Genomic DNA, 24,845 nt, shown 5'->3' on the forward strand with positions numbered 1-24,845 from the left:
GAAGAAGCCATTAAAATCAGTTCCATTTACACAAGGTTTTGCACATGGCTGTTGAGCCCATGCAAGAACCAATTGGACCAAAAACTAAACTGCAACCAGTTTAAAAACCCAATTAACTTATCCCAACTTCCAAATTTCCATGTCCTTTTGGAACTATAAGGAAGGGTGTTTAAAACTTGTTCCAGACCAAACAACCTTTCACACCATGTTGGTGAAGCCAATACTCTGTTTTGTTTCAAGACCTGACTGGATAAGAGCGATTCAATTAACTACTAGTGGGCAAAGCACACATTTCCAATGATTTGTAACTTTTTGGGCAAATACCTGCTCATAATCGTCAAGAAACTGACAGCGATTCTTTTCTTGATCAGATGAACTCTGGAGAGACTCATTTTCTTGATTTCCATCAAGTTCCTAAAAAGTATAAAGTGCATAACCGGAAGGAAATCGGATTAATAAAATGTCAGCATTTTGAACTTCAATCAGTTTTGGCAATACGTTACAAAATGTTCCCCTTTTATTTCTTCAATTTAGAAAATTGGGTCCTTTGAACAACACATTTTCAACAAATGGTGAAAAAAACAGTAGTTTTAAATGTTTCTCTTTTGTCATTAAAAGCAGTCATAATTGCTTCAATGTAGCCAAACAGAGCAATTAATAGGAGTCCCTTATTCCTATTCAGCATGGGAAGCCCAGTGCTCCAAAGACGCAGAACAATCATTCCAACCAAGGTCTTCGCTAATGACTCAGTGCTCAAAGAAATATGATGTTTACTCACTGCTGCAGGGATCTCTTGCCCTTCCACTTGTCCTCTCTGCATAGCTGGAGGAACCAATGTCTTAAAGTACAGCTCCAGCTCACTGTCAGGAAGCTCGGCCACATCAATGTCATCATCATCTGAGGGGGAAAAAAGAAACGTCATCACAAACCCCAGTCCACAGACCGCCCAGAAGCCACACACCCCCTGTACTCCAACACGAAACTCAGGGTTCAAGGTCATCCTGCAGTCACTTCAGTTTTGTTTTTTTCTTCAGACAGGAGACTGACATCGTACTAACTACGATCTACCTGCTTAAACGGCGCTTTCAGAAAGAAATTTTCACCAATATCTGAAAAGATAACTTCTACCATTCGCCGACATCAGCTTTTGTCCAGTGGGGGAAAAAAAAAGTTATAACCGAGGAACAGCACAGCATACCCATACTGTCACTGTTCATGCTATCCAGAGACATCAGTTTTTCATTCTCCAGGAAGCTTGAGAGGCTGGCACTGCAGTTATCACTGTCTGCTCCCTCACTGGCAAGGTGTTCTTCCACTATGGTCTTGGGCACAGCCGATGTGGGCTGAGGACAAATGAACAAAATGTTAAAAATCTTACAATCATCACGACCAGAGCATTGTGCATTGTGCAGCATCTGCAGGCCAAGAATAACTTTGTCTTCAAAGGTTGTCCAGCATGCCACTTGAGAATGGCAGCAGCATTTATTTGATGGGCATATTCAGACACCACTTGGCATTTTCTAACAGGCAGATGAAAAGGCATAGCAGCAACAAAAGCAAAAACAACAAACTGCATAGAGCACGAAATCAAACAGAAATCCAACACTAATAGCATGAATTCCAAGATTTCCGATTTGCTTATCCCAAAGCAGCCAAAGACATCCAATTACAAATAACATCATTTAGTATGCAATCTTGCAAGACTGTAGAAAATGGGATTTTACTAATTTGCAAACAGATGCATCACCTTTTGCGTCATGATTTTTGTTCCCAGCTGCAAGTGCGTAATCAAACCCGTAGAAAGTTCTGCAAAGAAAAAAAAATCCATTGGGTACACAAGTTTGGACACATAGGAAATTTTACTTACAGACTATCGTTTATACGTAGTGCTGACCAGTTACAAACAAAGTGCTCAATGCATCACGTGGCTAACCCACTTTCAAAGCTCTTAACTTCAGTTTCACTAATTTTAAAACATGTGTGAAATTAAGTCCTTAGCTTCCTTTCTGCCTTGAAACCAGACTTTCCACTGCAATAAGACACAGACATGAAGTCTGGTTCATGCCTGTACCCACTGCCCCTCTTGATCAATGATAGCAGGATATGCCAAAAGAAAACCATAGCATTTCAAATTAAAAATATAATTATGGGCTATACGCTAGACAGTGAGGATGAAGCACGACTCCAGAGTTTGACAATTTTGAAGATGAGATGGAAGGCGTAAGAGACGCACTGGATTTAAAAAAATCAATGTAATTGATAGACTAATGGAACATCTCAATGCTAGAACACTCCAGCCGAAGCCTCATGAAGAAGCAAAACTTGAGACGTTTCATGGTATGTCTTCACTGCGAACACCCAAAATCAGCATAAGATGCACGGTATTTCCAAGCACCCTTTTCAATTTACCCATATTGGCAGTTACCAGGGTTAACCCCACCCTGACAAACAGGTCAGACAACCATCACTCTCCGACTCAACAGCCACGCACCCATTAACAACCCCTCTTCGGTTTTACAGCAAGATTTTTTTTACATTTAACCAATGGGTCAGCCAGTTAAGGAGGCCAAAAACCACTGCATTAATATGCAACCCAACAGTTATCATTCACATCACGGCGGAGCCACCAGTACCGGTGCCGTGCTCGGAGTTCCTCCACGTGGGCCGGCCCGGCGGGTCGGCCTCGCACGCCAGCTGTGTGTCGTCCAGCTGAACCTTCACCAGGGCATCCGAGATCCGATGGGCGGCGATGAAGCTGTCGGCGTCGCCCCTGCGTGGAGAGAGGAGGAGGAAAACAAGGGCCACGGTCATTAACAACTCGCCCAGGAGGGGCCGATTCACCCCTCAAAGCAAAACAACTTCTTGGAAGAACGCTGGGAAACCCACGATGCTGCAGCCCACCCAAGAACCTCCGGACATTTTTCCCCAATGCCTCTCTCTGTTCGCAGAGGAAATTCAAACTTCGATTCCAACTAAAAGTAGAAGCACTAGGTTTGAAATACTTCTGCAACTGCAAAAAAAACCCTGCACTATTTTTAAAGCCTTGTTTGCATGTATCGCTGTTGGAAATCACTTATTGGAAAAGGCACGATCCGTGTCCTGGAATGTTTGAGGTCAACACATCAGTGAAGACGCAGAGCAAGAATGACCTCGGCTCAGGCGCCAGGAATGCAGCAAGGAGAAGAAACAAGGTGGGATCCCTTAAATTCCATCAGCAGTGCTCAGGGAGATTTTGCCACATCCCACAAGCCTTGCAGTCAATTCCTCAAGGAATTCTTTCCATCCACTTTAATGGTATAGAGGGCCAGCAGGGCTGTCACTAAAAAACTCCAACGTATCCGCTCACTTCTAAGATCTTCCAACTGGATTTGACGCCACTCACAGTTATGACTGATTTAAAGTCTTTCCAGCTCTAAAAGGAAGCAGTCTCCTTACATTTCGAGAGATCCTTTTCAGGGTTACTTACAAGTCATCTTTAAAACTGAGAGAAAATCTTCTTTTGTCCCCATTAGATGACTGGGAGTTTGAAAGAGAAAGTGGACCAGCTTCCAGGTAGGATGCCTGGACATCGGGAGCTCTGCAAAAGATGTCCCACATTTAAAATTGTGAATTGGGTACGAATGAATGAAGCAAGGCGATATTCATTCATCCACTTGCACAAAGGGCCGGTTACCAACGAGAAAAGGCCATTAATATACCCATCACCACATAGGACCCCAAAGGGTTCGCATTACAAAATGATCCAAACATTTCTTCATGCACGGATCTAGCATAACAGCTGCTACATTATTACAGACCAGAAATTAAGGGGGAAAAAAAACATTACTTTTGATGTTTTTCAGTAATTCATCACAGCGCTGTTTTTCTAATGTTCTCTATTATACTCTGTGTAACCGTGTTTTACAATTAAGGCAACATTTATTGCACAAGATAAAATACATGCTCAATTGACAGATTGGAACACAGAACTGAGCAGCAAGGAAAAAAAATCAAAGACTGGATTTAGACGTTGCCGTAGCAAATCATGCTATTAGCTGTTTCAATTAACTGTTTTTTTTTAAATGCAGTGCTAAAAAATTAAACGCTTTACGGTAGACGCTGATGCCGGGAATTTAACTGACAATAAATTATCTTTTTGTGAATGGGCTTTCCGCAACCTTTTAGAAAAAAGGCTTATTGTGTACTTCAGTCACTCGGTTTAATTACTGCAGTAGCAGCTAGAGTGGAAGATTAAGTTCAAAGAACTTTTAAGAACGTTTCACCTCTCCTGGTAGTCGCACCACCATCCCGACCCCCAGCAGCAGTTTCTACAGAGCACAGCTCAGGGCAATCCGTTTTTAAAACCAGACCCCTTTGTCACTCTTCTCTGCACTGTATTTATTTACAGTCTGGGCTGGAAACAGGAAGGGAGCCGGTCTCAGGCCGAGTTATCGGCCCCTCAGCAGGAAGCCCATGGTAAAAAAAAAAGAGCCCCCAACCCCCCCCCAGCCTGGACCCACCTGCTGTCAGCTCCTGCTCTAATTTTAGCCACAGTGGAAGCAGCAACAGGCAGCCCCAGCGTAGAGCCCAGGGTCACATTCCCTAAAGTGCCAGTGCTGCTGCTCAGGGAGCTGGACAGAAAGCTGGGGAACGGCTCATCTTCTATGTTCCGGAAGCTTTCGGTCATGTTGCGCCGACGGGCTCCAGTTTACCTGCTGGAAAGAAGCCCACAACGAGGGAGAGACACTTAGAAGACGGCTCCATTGCATCCATCCAGTTCTCAACCGTTTTATCCAGTACAGGACGACGGGAGCACATCCCTGCAAGCAGCAGGCGCAAGGTGGGATACACCCTGGGCGGGACACCAGTCCATCGTGGGGCAGACACACAGACACTCCAGGGCCAGTTTTCCCAGAAGCCAATTAACCTACCAGTGTGTCTTTGGGCTGTAGGAGGCAGCACCCAAAGGAAACCCATGTGAACTTGGGGAGAACAAACATACTCCATGCAGATAGCGCCCCAGGAATTTAATTCGGGACCTCGGTGCTGCCCCTATGCATAAACAGTGTAAGTCAAAATCTACCATCACCGTCGTGCTTCTTAAAAGTAGCTGAACGATAGATTCCAACATAACGAGACGGAGTATTCAATTAATTGTTCAAACTTTGGAATTCCTATATACCTTTAGTAGAACAATCGTTGTGGCTAAATAAAGGCCACATACAAAACACCGCAAAACAAGGAACGCCTCGCAGTTCTACACATTTAAAAAAAAGCTTCATCCTGTGGGGGGAAAAAAAAATCCTGTTTTGCAGGGAAACTAAGTGACTACAGATGTTCAAAGAAAAATTATTGGTATTCGGGACCGCAAATCTCTTTAAATGCAATTGTGTTCCAGTTATTTGAATGGATTTCTGTTAATCGGCTACCGTGCTAAACTAGGGCACTAAAATCTTGTAGTTGAAGAGCATAATAAAATCAACAGAACGAAATGTAAAACTGTCACTTCACCATGCTAACGGAGCCGCATCTACCTTTGAAGCCGTCAAAACCTGCGCTAGTCTCGCCGTTTGCTTTGAAACTCCTAAGGAGACCGATCTTTTAAAAAAATAAACATTAAATCAAAATGCATAAACCGTAGGTCGTTACAAATGGACACGCATTTCAGTGAAAACGCTTTACCGGTGCTTATTCAGTACAATCGTTATATATGACCATATAATTCAACTCCGTATGTTAACATCGAGTAACAGAGTGCTGCCATTACCAGTGTGTAGGTGCTTTCTGCGTCATCTTGACAACAGCTCACGGCAAATAATTAGATATAGCAAATTTCGACTCTTATGATGTCAAATACTGCATAAAAAAGGCTGAATCTCCTCGACCACAGGCCGGAGCTATACTGCAACTCCGCAGAAAAATCCCACTGAACTGCAAGAAAACTCTCCAAAAAGTTCCACTTTGCTAACGAAGCATCGTCTGACTTGCCTCTTTTAATGACACACGTAAAATCGACGTTACGTACCTTAAAATCTCGGTCTTCGCCCAAGGAGCCGAGCAAACAGCCCCCAAATGCCCACTCCTACCGTCGGGGAACAATCTGCAACAGCCCAAAAAAAAAAAATCTCACCCTCTCGAAACTGGAAACCGCTTCATACAAAATTTGGGTCCCAGCTTCGAGTAGCGCAAGTACACGCAAGACCTGCGAGGAGGCACAAGTCCTTTCGAAACTTGAGGAATCTCAGATAAATTGAAACTAATTCCCAGATTCCAACCGCCAAAAGTTCAAACCGTAGCGGGTTTTTTTTCCCCCCCTTGGCTGTCGGCTATATTCACCGACCTAAACAAAACTACTGTACACGCAACTCCTCCTGCCATCCGGTTGAATTTATACACAGGAAACCCGCACAGACGTCACCGCCCGTGGGCGGGACCTCTCCGCACCCGTGCTCGGTGATTGGACAAGACCGCTGTCCACAAAATACAAAGACCAGAGGGGATCTTTCCTCTTGGGAGAGTTTTTATTTTTAAATGAATTGGTTCAGAGCCGTCTGTAATGGGGATAGTCATACATTTTCCACCAAAACTTTGTGCAGCGCGGAAAAATAGACTAAGCCACACGTTACGGTTATTTATTTGGGTCTTTTGCATGTGGTCCGTTCCCTGTCTACACGGCGTTTGAAGGATTGGTAGGCAGTTTTGGAGTCCGGGTGGGGGATAATGTAAAGATTTTGTAGGAAATCAATAGTTTCACGTTAGGTCTCCATTGCCAGTCTTTCCTCCGGAGAGCTTCGAAGTCTTTCAGACTGGTAATGTTTCCCAATGTCTAGAGTTCTATCTGAAAGAAGCTGAATGCTATCCGATACAGAAAGTTCTGCTGAATTAAATGTTTTTCTTATTTTTCGTAATAGTATAATGTGCAATGTTTTTCTTCTCTCTTTTTTTTTGCATTCTATTTAAATGTACAGGAGTGCCGGGTGTCCATAAAAAAATTTCCCTCAGGGGACAATAAAATCTTATCTTATAGCCGCTCATTCAAACCCTGTCCACACCCCACCCAGGGCGGGGAGCGCACATGACAGCCCACGCCTCGTGACACAGCCCACCCGCTCCACGCAGAAGACAGAGCCACGTGATCGGGCTGACAAACGCGACTGGACGCCCAGATCCGGTCAAGAAGGACCCTGCCGAATTCCAGCACGAAATCTCCAGTTCCCGCAGAGCCAGGGAAAGGGGTGGCCTCATTATGCCAACAGGCAGATCAAGTAAGAAGTTCAAGTCTGGGGGTTAAATAACTGTGGTAACACAGCTGGCGTTCAGAACTGGATTTGTATACCCCTGTCTTTACCAAGTGTGCCTGGAGCCTGATATTTTACTACCTGGTGAGGATTAGCTGGAGAACATTCATTAAAGAAAGAAAAATAGTTTTGTTTTGCATCTGCGTTCTGCTTTCGCGTGCATCGCCAATTTGTGATCAACAGTACAGAAGTAGCACTTCTATCAGAGACTGATATATCGTATTGGCTTATTTATGTTTATTGTTCTGCGTTGTTCTGCCAGCAGCCATATCACCCTGCAACTCACAACTGGCAGCCCACTGAAGCTCAGCAGGTGTCGGCCTGGTCAGTACCGGAATGGGAGACCTCCTGGGAAAAACTAAGGTTGCTGCTGGAAGAGGTGTTAGTGGGGCCAGTAAGGGGTGCTCACCCTGTGGTCTGTGTGGGTCCTAATGCCCCAGTATAGTGATGGGGACACTATACTGTAAACAGGCGCCGTCCTTCGGATGAGACGTAAAACCGAGGTCCTGACTCATTGCTGCACATTGGTGGTGGTGGTGGAGGGGAGTCCCCAGTACCTGTAAAGTGCTTTGAGTGGAGTGTCCAGAAAAGTGCTATATAAGTGTCAGCAATTATTATAGAGCTGCAAGAGTCAAATTACATCAAGAAGATTAGAGCATAAAAACAAATTAAGAAACCTGAACATAATTAACATATGTTACAGTATTCAAAGACTTTTAAAATGTCTTCTAGTACTTCTAAAGGTTATTTCTTCAAGCATTGCTCCTGGACACACAGAATCCTCCATTGTTTTGCTGATTAAATTGTCAGAGGAACAAATGAAAACTTAAAGCTCAGAAGTACAGAAATACTGTATATTTACTAGACCTTGTTAGTGCACAAGAATGGCTTTTTAGAATTATCTTAGAAACACAACTGGCAAACTACATAAAAGTGGGGCATGAAAACAGAACTACTGTGTCCATGTATTTTTTGTGAGAAGTATGAGTAGTAACTGCCGCACAACATATACTGTACTATTCCCGTTGCAGAGAAACTAACTCACGAGTGATCAGTGCAGGTCTTGACAAGGATAAAAAACTGTTTCGACACCCCCACAGCATTATTTGAAAAGTCTTGGGTGTCTGTGCCAGCCCTGTCTCTCACATTACTACCTCTAGCAAAAACTATTTGGAGAAGAAGGGAGAAAAGGCTCATGGGCATTACAAGAACATATTTTTAAAATAAGACACCTAAAAACAGATCGAGCAAAGCGAAGTTCAACAATGGCAAAAATGTACATTTCCAAAACACGTAGGGGTTGTTCCTTCCGAGCATATCTTAGTTTTGCTTTTCCGTCACTCCCTATGACCTTGTCCGAAAAACCAGGGCAGTAAGAAAAGTTACGTTACAAGGAAGAAGAGATGGAGTATTTTAGGGACGTGTGACTAACTAATCTCAAGGGGAGTTTCTAAACATTTGCACCCAAAAGCAATATGACATGACTTATGCAGAAGACATATGAGTAAAGTGGCTTTGTAAGTTAAGCAAAAAAGGGGAAGGAGTATCCTGTCAGCCGTAATAAAATCGTCTTTTTATTTTATACCATGAGGTTTTCACAGAGAAGCTGGAAATTGCAAGGCAAACTGAGACGCTTTCAGCTTGTATCAATCACTTTATTTTTGAATGTTATTGTTTCAAAGTTCAAAGTGTAGAATGTTCCATTAACAATGATTCTTGCTATTAGTTGGGGAGAGAAGAGGTTTAAGAAAGAGGAATGAAACTTCCGACTACTGTCCAAAAAGCTTCTGCAGACACCCTTTCAGGATTAAGACAGCATTACGGGACGAGTCTTTGAAACAACAGATGTGTTAATACACCAAAGCCAGCAAGCTGTAATGTACAAGAGGCTTTTTAGTGGAAATAAAAGCTTGCATTGGAATCACAGGCACTTGGGAAGTAGCCTTATAGCGCACGGCATTTCAGAAATGGTTTCCTTCTACAACTTGTTTTTTTCATGAAAGAAAAGCACAAAACGAAGAGACGATTTCACTGGCGGACAAGAATACAGCGAATTGTCTGCCAGGTATTCAGGAGGGCCAACAAAAATATCCAGAAATTGTGTTGGTTTTTTTTTGGTCAGTGGAAAAAGCAGAAAAAGACAAGAAAAACAGAGGTTTGCTCGAGCATAGCCTGAAGTGTCAGCCCTCCCCCCGGTTGTCCAGTGGTCTAACACCCTGTTACACCCCTTCGTTTTCGGGCAAGGGGTTGAGGGGTCGAGCAGTGTATCGTCTGCGAGGGTGAGGAAGCAGCAGGCTGGCAGAGTCAGCGTCACAAGTTTGCTCTATCAGAGAAGGAGGAGGCAGAAGTTGGGCATAGCTGGACCATCTCGAACCAGCCCAGGGGAGGTCCAGAGGGGGAAAGAAATACCTGAAACAGTGGAGACAGAAACGGGACAAACAAAAAAGAAAAACAAAACAACAACAACAAAAAAAGAAACAGAAAGAAGAGAAAGGCAGTAAATACAAGGAGAAATGAGGAGGGGGGAGAGAACAGACTGCATGCTTTAAAATAAAAAAGGAAAACAAAAGTCCAGAAGCGGACCAAAGTCAGAAACAAAAAGAAAAAAAGAGATACAGCACAGTTGCACGGGAGGGTTATCAGATGACTAGTTTCTCAGGCGGTTATTTTTTTTGCCAACTCTAAGGACACAGATGCATGTCACCTGCATGTACTGATTTCAGCCCACGGGACGAAATGGTCACAGGCATACGTTTGTCCCGAATGGAGCGAAGTAGGATGCTTCCATACATCACTCACAGACATGTTTCATTGCTCCCGACCTTGAATAACGTTTCTGAAGCTCAAGTCTCTGAACCAAGACATGAACGTTACAGGTTCAGGTCCATAGCAATGTCAAGTAAAATAAATGGCCTAATGGCCATTCTTTGTTAAGAAATGGCAAGAAAGTAATAATCAAGTAAAATGAAGTTAATCTGAAGGAACCCTACAAACTATGGAATTCTGTTCAAAGTGGAAAGGCTGCATTTTAATTAACAGAGGACAATCTGCGTTCAGGATACACTCCATGAACTGTATGAAATATTTTGGTTTTTGACCTATGTTTCTTCTTATTCTTACACAAAGGGTTACTAAGACATTAAACGAATTTGCTTAAATGAAAAAACTTGCCTGTAACAAGTTCTCTTTTGAAGGCTGTCATCGTCAATTGTCAAAAAAGAAAACTAACCTGCTTTTTATGTTTTGAATACTTTTATTTTCAGAGATCAACTTGCACCTTAATTCTATATAAAATATTCTCAGACTTGACACTTTTTTTGTTTGGCACACATGCAAACTAAAGCAACCGTGTTTTAACATTTCCATGCCATTCGTTTTTTAGTATCTACTAAACAAAGCTGCTTCAAAAATAAAAATCCATTTCAAATTTACCATTAATCACACATGGCTTAAAAAAAATGCAAAGCAAAGCCAATTGGACAGTATATGTTGGCACAACAGAAACAAACAGAACAGATCTGTTTATATTTATTGGTAAAACATGTGAAAACAAAGAAAAGGACAAAGTTTACTGAAGTAAAAAAAGTGAAAATTTTATTTGACATTCTTGGTTTAAATCTTTACCAAAGAAAATATAATAACAGTCAATACAGAATCAGTTTGTCCAGACCATGTGGCAGGTGAGGAAACTATCGATGTAACTACCGTCTAATATTCAAATGTTTAATTTAGAAACTTTTAAATTTCCTGTTTTCAGAGACAGGCTGGGTGAGACCATGCAAGTGATACTGTTGAGCACATTTTGCCTTTGTGTTATTCTATTTAAAAACAACTTCACAAAGGTTTTCTCTAGACAACTTTCCATATAGCTCTGACACTAGAACACAAATAAATTGCAAATGAGAAAAGCCCACTTTGGCCACCTTACTCATTTGGCTGCTAGTAGTAATGTGAAAAGAGGTCTTGGGCTATGTCTTTTTTCAAACATTTTACAAAGATTTTGAAGAGAAACAGCTCGTGTAAACAGAAAGCTGATGTAGAGGACAAACAAGTTCTCACAGAAGGACTTGTGTGCAGGTTGTCTGTAAAGTTGAATCACAACTACAACAACGATGTTGGGGATTCAGATCTTCCAAGTTGGTTTGAGAGGATGACAATCACACCCAAATACACACAAACACACTCTGAACTCAGAGGTTAACAGGCTAATTCAACTGTGCTTGGTAAAAGAGTTTAACAAAAGCAATCACATCAGTCATATCACTCCTCTGAATAGCAGAACAGCATTTTGGTTGTATTAAATCAAAGGCTAGAAAAATAAATTTAAACACTTTTGTAGTAATTGCAGCTGAACACTGATTTGGTCTAGCGTGTGAGGAAGCTGTCCAGAGCAAACCTTTCTGCAAGGCATTGTCCCAGATCCGGAAAACCGGAGCTAGCTGTCCCAGAGCTCACTACAACTGCCTGAAGTTTAAGATGCAGCTAAATTTCAGTATCAGTTTTAGATAAGTGCAACCTGTCACATATATATAGGTCTTTTACAAATTCCTGCCCATGTAAGGATTCCAGTATGAACAAACTGGGACAGACATAAGAAACAGCCTTTGGGGTTTGTGATTAGTAGTAAGCAGGCTGCAGGTGTGTCTTGGGAGAAGTCAGCCGGCGCAGGGGAGGGGAAAAAGGAGTTCTCTTTCCATTCCTGTGTGCATGCAACAAGCAGCAAAACAGCAAATTACTCCAATTAGCCTGGTATCAGCTGAGCTTTCTTTCTGTCAAAAAGGACATAATACAAGTGGAGAAGGCAGTTTGAATCATTGTTCTGAAACAAAGTTTCAAAGCATTTCATTCTTGATACATTCAAACACGAACACAACTCTAAATTAAGAAATCTGAAGTCTTACCACAGCATGAAACGGAGACATGACGACTTAACAGCACTATATGGCTTAAGAAACAGGCTACTACCCAATCTAATATAGACTAAAAGCCAAAGATTAAGAACATTAGGGGACGTTTAACAGAACTGTGTAAGACTCAAGATGCTCCACAAAGGGGCCCTTAAGTCATTTACAGTTATTGAGACACTGACGAACAGCTGAGGTGTGAATCTCAAATAAGAGCACATGCATGTTCAGTTTCCTTCCAAATGGAACCAGTACTTTTCTGAAACAACTACTGAAAGTTCATTAAGTAAAACACGTGTACAAATCCTGGGCTTTTGCCCCTTAAAACTATACACATGCACCCTCATTCAATTTAAGAAAGGTTATTTTTACACATATTACATTAAGACTACTCTTAGTTGAGCACTAAAATGTTTCCCCTTCAAAGAATTCTGAAATACAGAATTCAGACAGCGTAAAAATCACATTTCATCCAATTCCGTTAAAGGTAATTTCAATTATCCCAGGTCACTTGCGATGGCTGATTGCATACTTCATGTTCCCGGGTGTTTTAAAATTGGTGTTAGGTTGTGCTGGTGTCAGAAGAGGGTTTAACACAGAAAAAACTAAAAACACTTATTTTATTCCTGGGGGCTACAGTGGAAGTTTGATCCATCTTCAGCACTCCTTTATGTCTCACAATCTGGTTATTTCTGCATTTGCCCCCATGACATTTAATGTTGATGGTTTCAAATAGTCACTGTATCTGATTCAGGTACATATTGAAACAGTCTGGGATATGGCAAATGTTATGTTAATGAAATAATTAGATTGAATAACCAACTTTGGGTAGAACAGCCAGTGTGGTCAGTAAATTATTTCAGCACTGTGATTTGGTTTGAATGTTGTGGAATGTTAGATACATAGCACACAGATTATTGTGGGAGCACTTCATAACATTTTAATTTCCTGTTACTTAACCCTCAGTTTGTGCGACCTGAGCAATTATTTCTGCTGCAGGTCACTGAGGTTTTTCCTGTATATAACAAAAAAATCCTTCAGACCTTATAACAGATACCTTCTGGATTCACTCACAGACTCCACTAAGTGTCCATAAGTGTTGAAGTGGATTAAACCTCCATTTCCCCCACTAAAAAGACTATCAACAGATTTCCTATTACAGATAGCATTACAAAAGCTGCTGTAATAATCTGCGTCTCTGTCCAATTTGACACCTACAGGGGACCTTAAAAACTATGTACTGAAGGATAAAAGACGTGGTTTCTCCAGTTTGAAACTATACTGTTTTTTTCAGAGAATTGTTCACTGTTTCTGAGGTATGAGTTTGGCAACCTTTGTTTTGCTGCAGACAATTACTTCAGCTGAAGTAATTAAGTGTGTCATGACCTTCAGCTTTCCAGAATTGTATCAATACACTGCACTGCACCTTGTAATTACTAGGAAATAAATGGGGATAAACAATTTAAAAATAAGCCCTAACAAACAAGACATCTGTAATGAAGTCAAAAATCAATACATAAAGGACAGAAGATTTCAATAATTCATTGTCTGTACATTTTTAATTAAGTCACTATCGGAGACAACTCATTTAGAAGCATAAATTACATCTGATTAAAAACCTGCAGTCTCCTTAAAAGAATTAGAAGTGTTGGCTTCTATAGTAGTAAAACAATGCACAGCTTCTAAATTTCCTGTTTTCCTATTAAAGCGAATATGATGTGATATTAGGAGACCTACCTTATCTTATTGCAATGTAAAAACCTTACATCTCGAAATGTTAGTAATGTACAACTATGTACTGTATCTACATGGGAACACCCCTAGCAATAAAGGTGCCAAACTCTTTGCGCGTTTGTCATGCGTTCAGTGCTGAACAATCTCAGGACACTGGGGTAAAGCAGAATTTTCACAGCAGCTTTGCAGGGCAGGTGAAACAGGCCAGACCCAGAAGTGTCACACCTACCTTCCAGCTGAAGAGCCATTTAGGGAGTTTTGAGAGGCCTGACCAGCAGACGCCGCTGCCGAATTCAAGATGCCCTGCTGATTAGAAGACCCGTTCACTGGACTGCCGTCCCCCTTCAGAATTCCTGTGCACTTCCAATTATCCATGTAATTAGCTGGAAGAGAATGATCCATAGATATTTAGATAATCCATAGATAAAAGCTAGAGAAAAAAATCCAAAACACTGCATCACAAACAACAAATCCCGGCTCTTTCCTGCGCAAGATGCTTCTGATGTTTTTGACCTGGACAGTGGATTAAGAACACCTCCAGACAAATGTGTAAAAGATACTCCTGTTGCCAGCAGGACACCTGAATCTCTTGTAGGATGGAGCTCGTTTTGCCCTCTGCTGAGCATGCAAGCCCCACTCTTGCCTCTTCCAATTTAACTTGGAAGACGCAGCTGGATAAAACAGGCCATTCCCGGAAGTACACCTTCACAGATTACCTCTGGATTGAAGTGGCAATCTGAATTAAACATTCATGTTTCCATTTTTTGTCCACTGCCTCTACAAGAAAGTGCTTTCAGGAAGTGCACGAGGCACTTCTTTACTCAAAGGGTGGCGGGAGTGTGGAACAAGGCCCCCCAGCCATGTGGTTGAAGCCAATACCCCTGGCTTCTTTCGTGAAACAGCTTGATGAGATCCTCAGAGACAATTAGCTTTTGTAACTTGTAACTGTTCAGGTATTCAATTTAAGCATGTTCACAAACTGGTAAGAGATTCAGGAATTGGATGGAGTAATTCCAATTGTTATAGTTGTGAACATCCACTGGTACTATGATTTTGCCACAGCGTTGTTGTCGGGTACAATCTCGGCAGCAGGAGCAAACAAACTCACCTTTCCATAGCCGTACACAGCCATCGTCCCCAGAAGAGGCCAGGAGAGTGCTGGTTATGTTCCAGCTTACTCGCCACACCTGGGAGTTGTGGTTCTCGAACTGGGCCACAATCTGCACTTCAAACTTCGTTGGTCCCGTCGAAGAGCTGGTTTCTCGTCTATCCGGCAAAGCACATAAAAAATTGTTAAGGGAGTGTTAAACTGGTTCTTCAATGAACCTGTAACAGCCCGTGCCGAGATACTATATGTATGAAAAGGTCCTAAAAATTACCAACTGAGACCAAGAATAAATTGCACCACCTGTACCTTGTGAAAAAATACACTGCCTCTGACATCCTGTATTGCTAGATATTAAAAAAACAGCGCTCCTATAATATTACTTTTATTCCTGCTGTAATAAATAAAATACTTTAAGAGCTAAAAATTGCTCAGCTCACTGTTCCTCTTTTTCTGACATTCTCCTTCCCATTCAGACTTTTTCCACTGTTAACTAGTTTTTTCCAATCATATTATATTAATTTATCAGACAATACGATAAGTCTCAGAGTTGTTTTAATAAACGAGGCGAGATGCACCGCGGATTAAGACTGAACACTCAAAGCAAATCTGCAGTCTACTCACCGAAGAGGTATTAACTTGAATATGCGGACGTCTTTGGTTGCTACCGCCAGCACATGGAATGACCGCCCCAGGTTTGGAGCAAATGCAATGTCGTGAACTGGCTCTGTGACCGTCATCAGTGTCTCTGCCTTTGCATACTTCCTGTAGAGGTATCCAGAGCAAGCATATTGTCAGATACTACCCTTCCTGAAACAAAATCTGGGACAGTAAAGACTCCAGCCCAGATCATACCAATCTGAGAAAACACTAACAACAGCGCAGTGGGCTAGTATCTCATCAAAACTGGCCAAGTCTTTCCTCAGTGTAAAGCTGGCGTCACAGGAGTTGGCCGGAATGTCAGGAATGTTTTGTTCAAGACATTCAAGGCCTCCCGAGAGCCTTCATCAGTCAAAGCTCTTGCCTGACCGCTGCTCGAGCCAAGACGTGTGGAATAATAACAACCACAGACTGCAACAGTTGATCGACAAAGTATCTAACAAACCCGCTGGAAATGACCTACCCAGACAAGCCTGGGTCAAGCTGAACCGACTAAGAACCGGACATGGCCGTTTCCGGGCCACCCTACACAAGTGGGGTCTCACTGATGACCCAATTTGCGAATGCGGCGACGGCAAGGAGCAGACGGCCGGCCACATTCTGTACTCCTGCCCTCGCTTCAGGTGCCCCGGCAACTTCACCGATTAGGATGATGCCAGCCATGACTGGCTGAGGCACCTGACTGCGACAATATAACTATGTAACTTCTGCATGTTAAGCTCATACGAATAATAATAATGCTCGAGCTCCAGTATCACGGGTCTGAGCCCAGGTCATGTCACGAGCCGACACTGACCAGGGGGTCCCCAAGTGGTGCCACACACTTTACTGAACACCACGGAGGGCAGGGTGGAATTAGCTAGGATTAACAGGCATGGAGTGCCATCGTTGAGAGTCACGCCTCTCCTCCAGTCAGCACCCAATGTGTTGCCCGTGTGATGTATTAAAATACAGATGGCTTGAACATCTGCGGGCCAGTCCAAGACGGGAAAAACAATCGAGCTATTCCAAATTAGGGGTGTGTAACAATACTAAGTGACGTATTTGAAAACGGAAAAAAGGCTTCTAGAAAATAACCTAGTTACATGCATATTAATTTCTACAAATGCAGATACACTGAGACGAAAGTACTGGATCTCCAACCATGAAGTGAGTAGCCTCAAGCAAGGTGCACACCAACCTCGTGTTTTCATTGTACTCGTATATCTGGACTTTGCCTCCGTACGCAACGTTGCTGTCGTCACTTCCCACTGCAATCATGGGCGAATGTGCCCGGGAGCTAGAATATGAAGCAGAAGCAGTGGGTTAATTAGGAGGGGTTGCAGATGGTGTTTGTCATCACTGCCTTATTAATCATATGGCTTAATATGGATCAATGAAGGGCAGCTCAGCTCATCCCCGACAGATCCTTGACAACCATACAGGACTATCACTATCACACTTTTCAGAATAAAACTGGGAAAAAAAAAACATTTAATTCAGTAACAGTTACCTTCAGGTAGTTAGTATATGGGTTTTCTTTTTATTTTTGGTTTAAAAAGTCAGTTCAAAATTCACTCACTGGAATCATAAAAATAAAATGCTGTTACAATACAATTTTAATTAGGAGTGCTTCACAATAAACTCGAAGCACTGTATGATAATACACAAGTTATACACAACAGACACAAAAAGCAAAACAGCATACAATTGACTTTGGTTAAACCATATTCAATAAAATGTAATTGGAAACCATTAAAAATAACAGAGGATGGGAGCAATGTACGGATGAAGTGCACTTCTACTTAAAAAGTGCCACAAATTCCATACATACTCATGCCTAGTTCCTAAGATGATAGGTGTTAGGTGTTACCATGGTCTAATCTTGATTAAATAAAGATATGTGTAAATATTTAGCATCAAACAGCCAGAGCAAGGTTCTCAAATGAGCAATGCCATGCAAGTGGAACAAAAATACAGTTGTGACAATCCTTGTGATGTTTTCAGCAAACATGCAGTTCACATGAATAAACAGGGCCAAAGGTAACACCATGTTTTTTAAATAACATCACCATCAACAACAACACTGACGTCACCAACTTTACGAAGCCAGCTTTGCCTATAAGCAGAACTTCTCTCCTGTCACAGTTCAGTTTAAGAAAATCCTGTGGAACACTCTAATTGTGGAACAAAGAATCAAAAGAGCCAAAAATTACAAACTGGCTCCAGATAGCCAATTATGAGTCAAGCGCAGCAAGACTGTCACCCTATGTCAAGATTGAGTAAGATGCCTGGATTTACAGTCAATGAAACAGATATTATGTCTCTGTCTATATCCCATTTGAAAAGGATCCAAGTGCTCATTAGATGCAGAAGAGCAAGTATTTGCACTTATGAAAAATAAAGACAAAATCAGTGCAACATTCTTGGTAAAACACAGCTAGTTTGACATATTAAATCTGGGAGCATCACAGCTAAATGTTTTGTATAATGGTACCTTTAAGGATGCCTTTTACCTTGTGAAACTATGGACAGGTAGCACGCAATACCCCTAAAGCACAGTGTGGGTGCAAGACAGGCTGGAATTAAAAGCAATGATGAACTTTGGCTGATGCTTTTATCCAATATACATTTGCACCCATTTACACAGCTGGGTGTTCTCCTGGAGCTGTTTGGGTGAAGCTCCTTGTTCAAGGATGCAACTGCATCTTCGCACTTGGGATTGGAACCCAACGACAAGTCCAGCGCTACGAGCTGACAGCTCGATACACCAAAGAGGAAGCCATCACCTGGAGGGGTTCCAGGAAATGCAGCTGCAGCTGAGCTTGCAGGAGATCTCGTGCTGCAGCGACCACTGGCTGAGGTTCATCACATCAGGGGCCTCATAGATCCGCACCACCCCGTCAGCTGAACACGTGGTCAGCATCAGGCCCATGTGCTTCGGAGCAAACTTAACATCTGTTACAGACGTCCTGCTGTCAACAAGCGTGGTTCTCTTAATCTGGAGAAAAACACAGAACGTCAGGGAATCCGTTTCCCCATTTTATTTATAATAATTAATAATTGCTTACACTGGACACTCATCTCAAAGTGCTTTACAGGTAATGGGGACTCCCCTCCACCACCACCAGTGTAGAGCATCCACCTGGATGATAGTGCGCCAGAATGCCCCCCACACATCAGTGGGGAGGAGAACAGAGTGATGAAGCCAGTTCATAGATGGACATTATTAGGAGGCCATGACTGGTAAGGGCCGATGGGAAATTTGGCCAGGACGCCAAGGTAACATCCCTACTCTTTTCAAGGAATACCCTGGGATTTTTAATGACCAGAGAGTCAGGACCTCGGTTTTACGTCTCATCCGAAGGACAGCGCTTATTTACAGTATAGTGTCGTCGTCTCTATACTGGGGCATTAGGACCCACACAGACTGCAGGGTGAGCGCCCCCTTCTGGCCCCACTAACACCTCTTCCAGCAGCAGTCTTAGTTTTTCCCAGGAGGTCTCCCATCCAGGTACTGACCAGACTCACACCTGCTGATCTTCAGTGAGTAGCCAGTTGTGAGCTGCAGCGTGATATGGCTGCTGGGTGATTTTAAGCAGTTGTATACACAAAAATGCATGAACGTCAGCACAATGTGATCCATAGCCCCAGATCTGTGTGGGTTCTAATCCCCCAGTATTGTGAACGGGACAGTATACTGTAAAAAAGGCATCGTCCTTCAGATGAGACAAAAATCCCAAGGTCCTGACTCTCCGTGGTCATTAAAAAAATCATCACCGCCTTCCTCGAAATGATTAGGGATGCTACCCTTGTGTCCAGGCCAAATTTTCCCCTGGCCTTAACCACTCATCAATACAGTACACCATCAATACAAAAAGCATGCAGTTGCCATTTTCAACAGAAAATCTTATGCATTAGGATTCTGGACCTTCCTTCCGGCCCGGTGTGCACCGCAACTCACCCAGTGGCTCTGCCCGCGCTGCTTGTCGTTGGACTCCCCGACGATCTCCTCCCACACCGCGGCCGTCCTGTCAAAAGAACAAGAGGCCAGGACCTGGCCGAACTCTGGGTGGGCCCAGGTCACTCTCCACACTGAGCCGCTGTGAGTCTGCAAGCACACAAGACAATCGCACGTTTTTCCCGGATAGCTCTGGACAGTCCAGGTGTCTAAACATTGGAGATTGCGTCACTAAGTGCTAAGATGATGCATTTACACAAGGCAACACTGACAAAGGGAAGATTGTACAACAAGGCTTGTAGGATAAAGACCCAATTGCCAACTTACCGTATAGACTGCACAATTAACAGCTCTAGAAAAGGCCCTCATGCCAAAACCTTACCTGAAAAGCCTGGCCAAAAGCTTACATAAGAATGGCACTATTGATTAAGTTTAGCGAACACATCCTTGCCTGCTTTAGCTCTGCCTAAGAGACATTTTTGGCTTTACCGCCTTGGCCGTCTCCTCGGGAGCCTCTCGAAAAACCCAAACCCAGTCCTCGAAAGCCACCTTTGAGCAGGCCTTACCAGGCGATCCACCTACACATCCGACCTTTTCCTAACTGCTTTATCCAGGACAGGGTCAAAGGGGAGCTGGAGAATATCCCAGCAAGCAACGGGCGCAGGCCAGGGTGCACCCTGGACGGGACGCCAGCCCATCGCAGCTCATTCTCTCACTCACACACACACACTGGGGTCAATTTTCCCAAAAGCCAAATTTTCCTACTAGTATGTCTTCGGACTGCAGGAGGAAATTGAAGCACCCAGAGGAAACCCACACGAAGATGGGGAGAACATGCAATCTCCACTTCATGAAAAATCTCTTTGACAAGAACTGCCTCCTGTACTCTTTTTCCAAATGCACTTCCAACTAATTAAGAGGCGAAACTTTTGATATTGCCCGTACACATGGGCTTGACAGAAAAAAAGGTTATTTTTTTATAGAAGGAACTAAAAAAAAAACTAACAGAGGTAGAAGAATGACAATTTCGCCACATGCAGTACAACAGTAGAAGCTGCAAGCGTTTCTCAGTCCTCTGCTTCTCAGGCCTCATTCAGGCCGTTGGAAAAAGTACTTAAAAGCAAAACACCACAACCGGGAAACTTAAGAGGAGGCTTTCAAAAGTACAGCACCACAGTCTGCTCAACCCAGGCTGCTGGTCAGTGAATTCAACAGTACCAAGATCTGCGCTGAATCTAGTCGTTGGTGTGTGTACTGTATATAAGTGTAGCTCTGCGCGATACAGAAACCTTCTCCTCGGGTTTCTCATTCCAACTCCCCCCACACCCACGCTCTCAGTTGGAAAGCCTCTGCCTGCGGTGGTGGTGCTTGCTTTTCAGTGTCTGCTTTACATTCATTTCCATTTTTCTGAGAGGACAGATTATCTGCCAACCACTTTATGAACCATAACTCACGAAGGTCTTTTAAAAAGAAGATTCGCTTGAATAAATGAATGACTGGCAGGCTCCCCTTGGAGATGGGAGATTTAATGAGAGCTCTTTATGAAGTCTGACCACATATATTAGCACGACTGAGAAGAATCCATTTATGAAGGGTAGGGTTGAGGTTATAATGCTGGGCTTTCTGAACAGAAAGAATGCTTTTTGGTCTGTTTTTTTTACACTTGTGAGGCTTTGCAACACTAAGAAGAAAACTAAAAGACATCAAACAACAGATGTACGTTCAGCCCATCTGGTCCTCATGGCTAATCAATCCCAGAACCCCAGCCAACCATTTCTCGACTGATCTTGGGGAGTCTGCAACATGCCCAGGAAGTTCAAGGCACCCAGGACTCTTAGGATATGTCTCCACAGTCTGCAGAGCACACGTGCTCTCGGCTCCCCCCACCTGATTTTCTCCTATTCTCTAACCATTTTATCCAGTCCGGGGGCAGGGGGGAGCCGGAGCTTATCCTGGCAAGCAACAGATGGTAGGGAGAGTACACCCTGGACAGGACAGCAGTCCATCACAGGGCCGACACGCATCCACAGACACGCACGCACTCACACCAGGCCCAGTTCTGCCAGAAGCCAGGTAGCCTACCAGGATGTTTTCGGCCTGTGGGAGGAAGCCAGAGGTGAGCTCTTCACCCCACTGCCCTCAGGCAAGAGATATAAGACCATACGGACTCTGATCACCAGATTCTTCAATAGCTTCTATCCACAAGCAGTGAGATTGGCAAACACATTTAGCTATGCCCCTCAGACCACACCTACACCATCTACCTCATTATGATTTCTTATTTATTGCACATCTCCCAGTCATTGTTTACACATCTGTATTGTTTACATTCAAACTGTCTACACGTTTACTTGTACACTGTCTACTGTTTGTTTGTATATTGTCTTGATGCACTGTTTGCACTTTGTTTTGTTTTTTACACTTGTTTTACAATCGAGAGACTTTCTGTAAGTAAGAATTCCATTGTACCAGTAAATGTACTGGTTACATATGGCAATAAAGTTCAAGTTCAAGTTCAGGTAGCCCACAGAAACACAGTGAGAACCTACAAATTCCATGCAGGCAGCACCCCAGGGCCTCACTGCACTACTGAGCCTCCACTCGATCCAGCTTTTCAGAACCTATATTTAATTACCTCAGGTCCCCAGTTTGGCAAATGATCCAAGCAGAAAGAGCCAGAAAAAATATGCAGCAGAGACAAAACAGGACATGATGCAGGAAAAGGCCCTTTGCCATGTTCAACTAATTCCTGATCTACAGTGTCATAGGCGAATGAAAACACTTTTATCAACACATTCAGGGCAGAAGATAAACAAAAACTAAGCACTGGTTTTGAATAATCCTCACCTTCCAACTGGCTGTGCAGTGCCATTCTCCGTTTTCACTTTTGTCCCAGACCTGAAACAATCACAGAATCAGCTCTTGTAAATATTTTCTGTGTATTTTTTTATCTTTCTATAAATAACACTATTTTTTGTCAAATAAACATAGATTTTTGCTAATGGGATCAAACATTGCCCAGTCTTTCCAGAAAAGCCATGAAATTCTAAACTTTTTTAACGATTTGGGAAACAATAATTAAATAACTGGCGCAAACTCATCCTTGGCTTGAACATCTAAAAGCTTTGAAAATCATCTCTGCATGAATGTTAGACAGCAGCAGTAAATACTAAAATGTCAGGATATTCCGCAATACGTCTCAAAGTTTTATATAGCCATGTACAAACTACGAGCTAATGTATCAAGAAAAATAATTTGATTAAAAATCTGTTGTACAAGTGTGTGCTGTTAAGGGGAAATTAATGAACCTTTATCTCGGTGATACAGTAGTAGTAAAATATACCAGCTATTAATCTTTTAATTATGTATTATTTGTGAAGCTTGAACGTCTTAAAACGATAGATTTAAATAAAACTATTGAGCAAGTCGTACGTCTTCAAGTGGCGCATTGAGGACTTCATAGAAGCAAACGTATACTTGAGGGTTTCTGGTATAGTATAACCTGCTATACCGAGGCTTTATAAAGGACTGTATCCGAGCTCTTCGTGGTTAAAGTCTATGTGTTCCCGGGCCAGAGGGGAAAACCAAATTCAAGCCCCAACGCAAGATGAGTTCACTCGTGACATTCACAGACCCGGCGCCTAACTCTCAGGCCTACACAGCCGGTTTGTTTACATGTTTGGTTACAGAAACGCTGCAAGCCGATTGCTTCGTGCAGCTGTTAAATTTACGCTTCCTAGCACGATGGGTACTCTGATTTATTGACAGGACTCCTCGGCGTTAGGATGATTTTTTTTTTAACCTCGCATGAAATTAATTACCTTGACACTCTGGTCGCTGGAACAAGTCGCCATTCTCCTGCCGTGAAAATCGTAGGAAACATCGTGGATCAGATCTTTGTGATCCGCCGCAATGCTCCGAGCGACGAACATCGTCCACCGGCGTTGTTCTGAACTCCTCACAGGCGTATTTTAAAGTGTTACAATTCACCCCCCAGACTTTCTTTTTCTTGCAACCTAGTTTTAACTACATGTGAGCGCAGCACCTACGTTCTCCAACCCATTTCTGGCGCCTGGCATCATGAAGTCATTACAGCAGTCCACCACAAGATGGCACCACCTTCTCAGCGCCTCAGGCTATTCCTCTGTTATTTCAGTGAGAAGTTAAGTTTAATATGAACACATTCTGGGAAGATCCGATTTTAAAATCCCTCAATTACAGTGTCCCATCTAGCGTGTGTTTAGTTATTATGCACCATGATTTTATTTCCCAATAAAAGGAATTCCCCCAAGTTATTATCTGATGTAAAAAACATCATTTACGGAAGTAATGTGCAACAGTTCTTAAAAGCAAAGCATATCTTCCCAACACTGCTAACACTGCCACACATCAGATTTTATGAGCGCTTTCCAGGAAGCTAAAAAAAACTGAACATTTAAAAAATCTTAATAGGAAGTTTTGTCAACACAAGATCCGTATGGAGAATTGATAAAATCATACAGATTCCACAGTTCGTTAATAACCTCATGAATTTGGATGAAGATTGATTTAGACATAATATAACAAAAGAGAAGTTACAAACGAGAGAATAACAGCCAGCCCATCTAACCCGTTTGGTAGTAACTTTGATAAAGGGGTAGCCGAACAATGAAACGATTTTCCAAATGATTTTTAAACTTAAAGCACAACCTACATATTCTCCCAAATAATGCGTTAAATATAGTTCAGTTAAAATGCTTCTATTACTTCTATATGCTGTACTTTTAAAATGTGGATGTCTGCGGTGATGTTTATACACGTGTACTTAAAAGTCATGTCCGGTATTGTAGTTGTACAGCAGCGCGGAGAGGTTGTAATGACCACAGGTCAGCCACTAGAGGGCACTCATATCATAAAATGCACTCGATGGCCACGATGCACTCACGCAGTATAAGGGTAAGGTATCACAGGTGATCATGTGGCAGTTCCAATGAGCTATTCAAATTCCTGAAAGCCCCTCGCCACCTCAGCTCTGGAGCTTCATGACTTCTTGATCATCGGCAGCAGCAGCACCATAGTTGTCCAGGCAGAGGAAAATTACAGCAGGAATCTCGAACACTTCTCTTGGGGAGGGGGGAGGGGGGAGGACAACAGCAGCCTAGAGCCTAGACACTCTATTGTCCACTACTGTTGTTTTTGGATTCTCCCACAGAAGTACCAAACACACAAGCAAAACATAAGAGTCA

The 24,845-nt window shown here is 42.7% G+C and overlaps 2 protein-coding genes across 4 annotated transcripts in view; both read right to left on the bottom strand.

Moving 5' to 3' along the window:
* cep192 (centrosomal protein 192) overlaps positions 1–6,324 on the bottom strand; it is a 39,318-nt gene extending 32,994 nt beyond the window's left edge. The window contains exons 1-8 of the mRNA XM_088929718.1: positions 6,005–6,324; positions 4,500–4,691; positions 3,467–3,577; positions 2,634–2,770; positions 1,748–1,806; positions 1,199–1,343; positions 779–897; positions 325–414 (exon numbers count right to left, since the gene is read on the bottom strand). Of these exons, the coding sequence (XP_088785844.1) occupies positions 325–414; positions 779–897; positions 1,199–1,343; positions 1,748–1,806; positions 2,634–2,770; positions 3,467–3,577; positions 4,500–4,666 (828 nt within the window). The 5' untranslated portion in view covers positions 4,667–4,691; positions 6,005–6,324. The remainder of the gene's footprint in view (positions 1–324; positions 415–778; positions 898–1,198; positions 1,344–1,747; positions 1,807–2,633; positions 2,771–3,466; positions 3,578–4,499; positions 4,692–6,004) is intronic.
* Positions 6,325–8,911: 2,587 nt separating this feature from the next.
* On the bottom strand, positions 8,912–23,716 carry seh1l (SEH1-like (S. cerevisiae)). 3 transcript variants are annotated; one of them, XM_088928755.1, is made up of 9 exons: positions 23,442–23,716; positions 22,468–22,518; positions 19,624–19,770; positions 18,449–18,660; positions 16,861–16,959; positions 15,645–15,785; positions 15,024–15,181; positions 14,145–14,298; positions 8,912–9,686 (listed from the first exon to the last, which is right to left on the bottom strand). In XM_088928755.1, the coding sequence occupies exons 1-9, from the start codon at positions 23,550–23,552 to the stop codon at positions 9,497–9,499; spliced, it is 1,263 nt and encodes a 420-aa protein (XP_088784881.1). In that variant the 5' UTR covers positions 23,553–23,716; the 3' UTR covers positions 8,912–9,496. The 3 variants fall into 3 exon arrangements, with proteins under 3 accessions (XP_088784881.1, XP_088784882.1, XP_088784883.1); XM_088928756.1 differs by lacking the exon at positions 8,912–9,686 and adding an exon at positions 10,511–11,976; XM_088928757.1 differs by lacking the exon at positions 8,912–9,686 and adding an exon at positions 10,511–12,046.
* Between the last annotated feature and the right edge of the window lie 1,129 nt (positions 23,717–24,845).

Source organism: Atractosteus spatula, chromosome 12 (assembly GCF_055471065.1).
Source record: "Atractosteus spatula isolate fAtrSpa1 chromosome 12, fAtrSpa1.hap1, whole genome shotgun sequence".
NCBI lineage: Eukaryota > Metazoa > Chordata > Actinopteri > Semionotiformes > Lepisosteidae > Atractosteus > Atractosteus spatula.

Excerpts from the sequence above, each read along its gene's own strand:
- seh1l (XM_088928755.1), bottom strand. The coding sequence starts at position 23,552 with ATGTTCGTCGCTCGGAGCATTGCGGCGGATCACAAAGATCTGATCCAC. Across the intron at positions 19,771-22,467 it reads ACTGCACAGCCAGTTGGAAG|ACTCACAGCGGCTCAGTGTG; the intron begins GTGAGGATTATT and ends GTGTGCTTGCAG. Across the intron at positions 14,299-15,023 it reads CTGTGTACGGCTATGGAAAG|CTAATTACATGGATAATTGG; the intron begins GTGAGTTTGTTT and ends ATTCTCTTCCAG.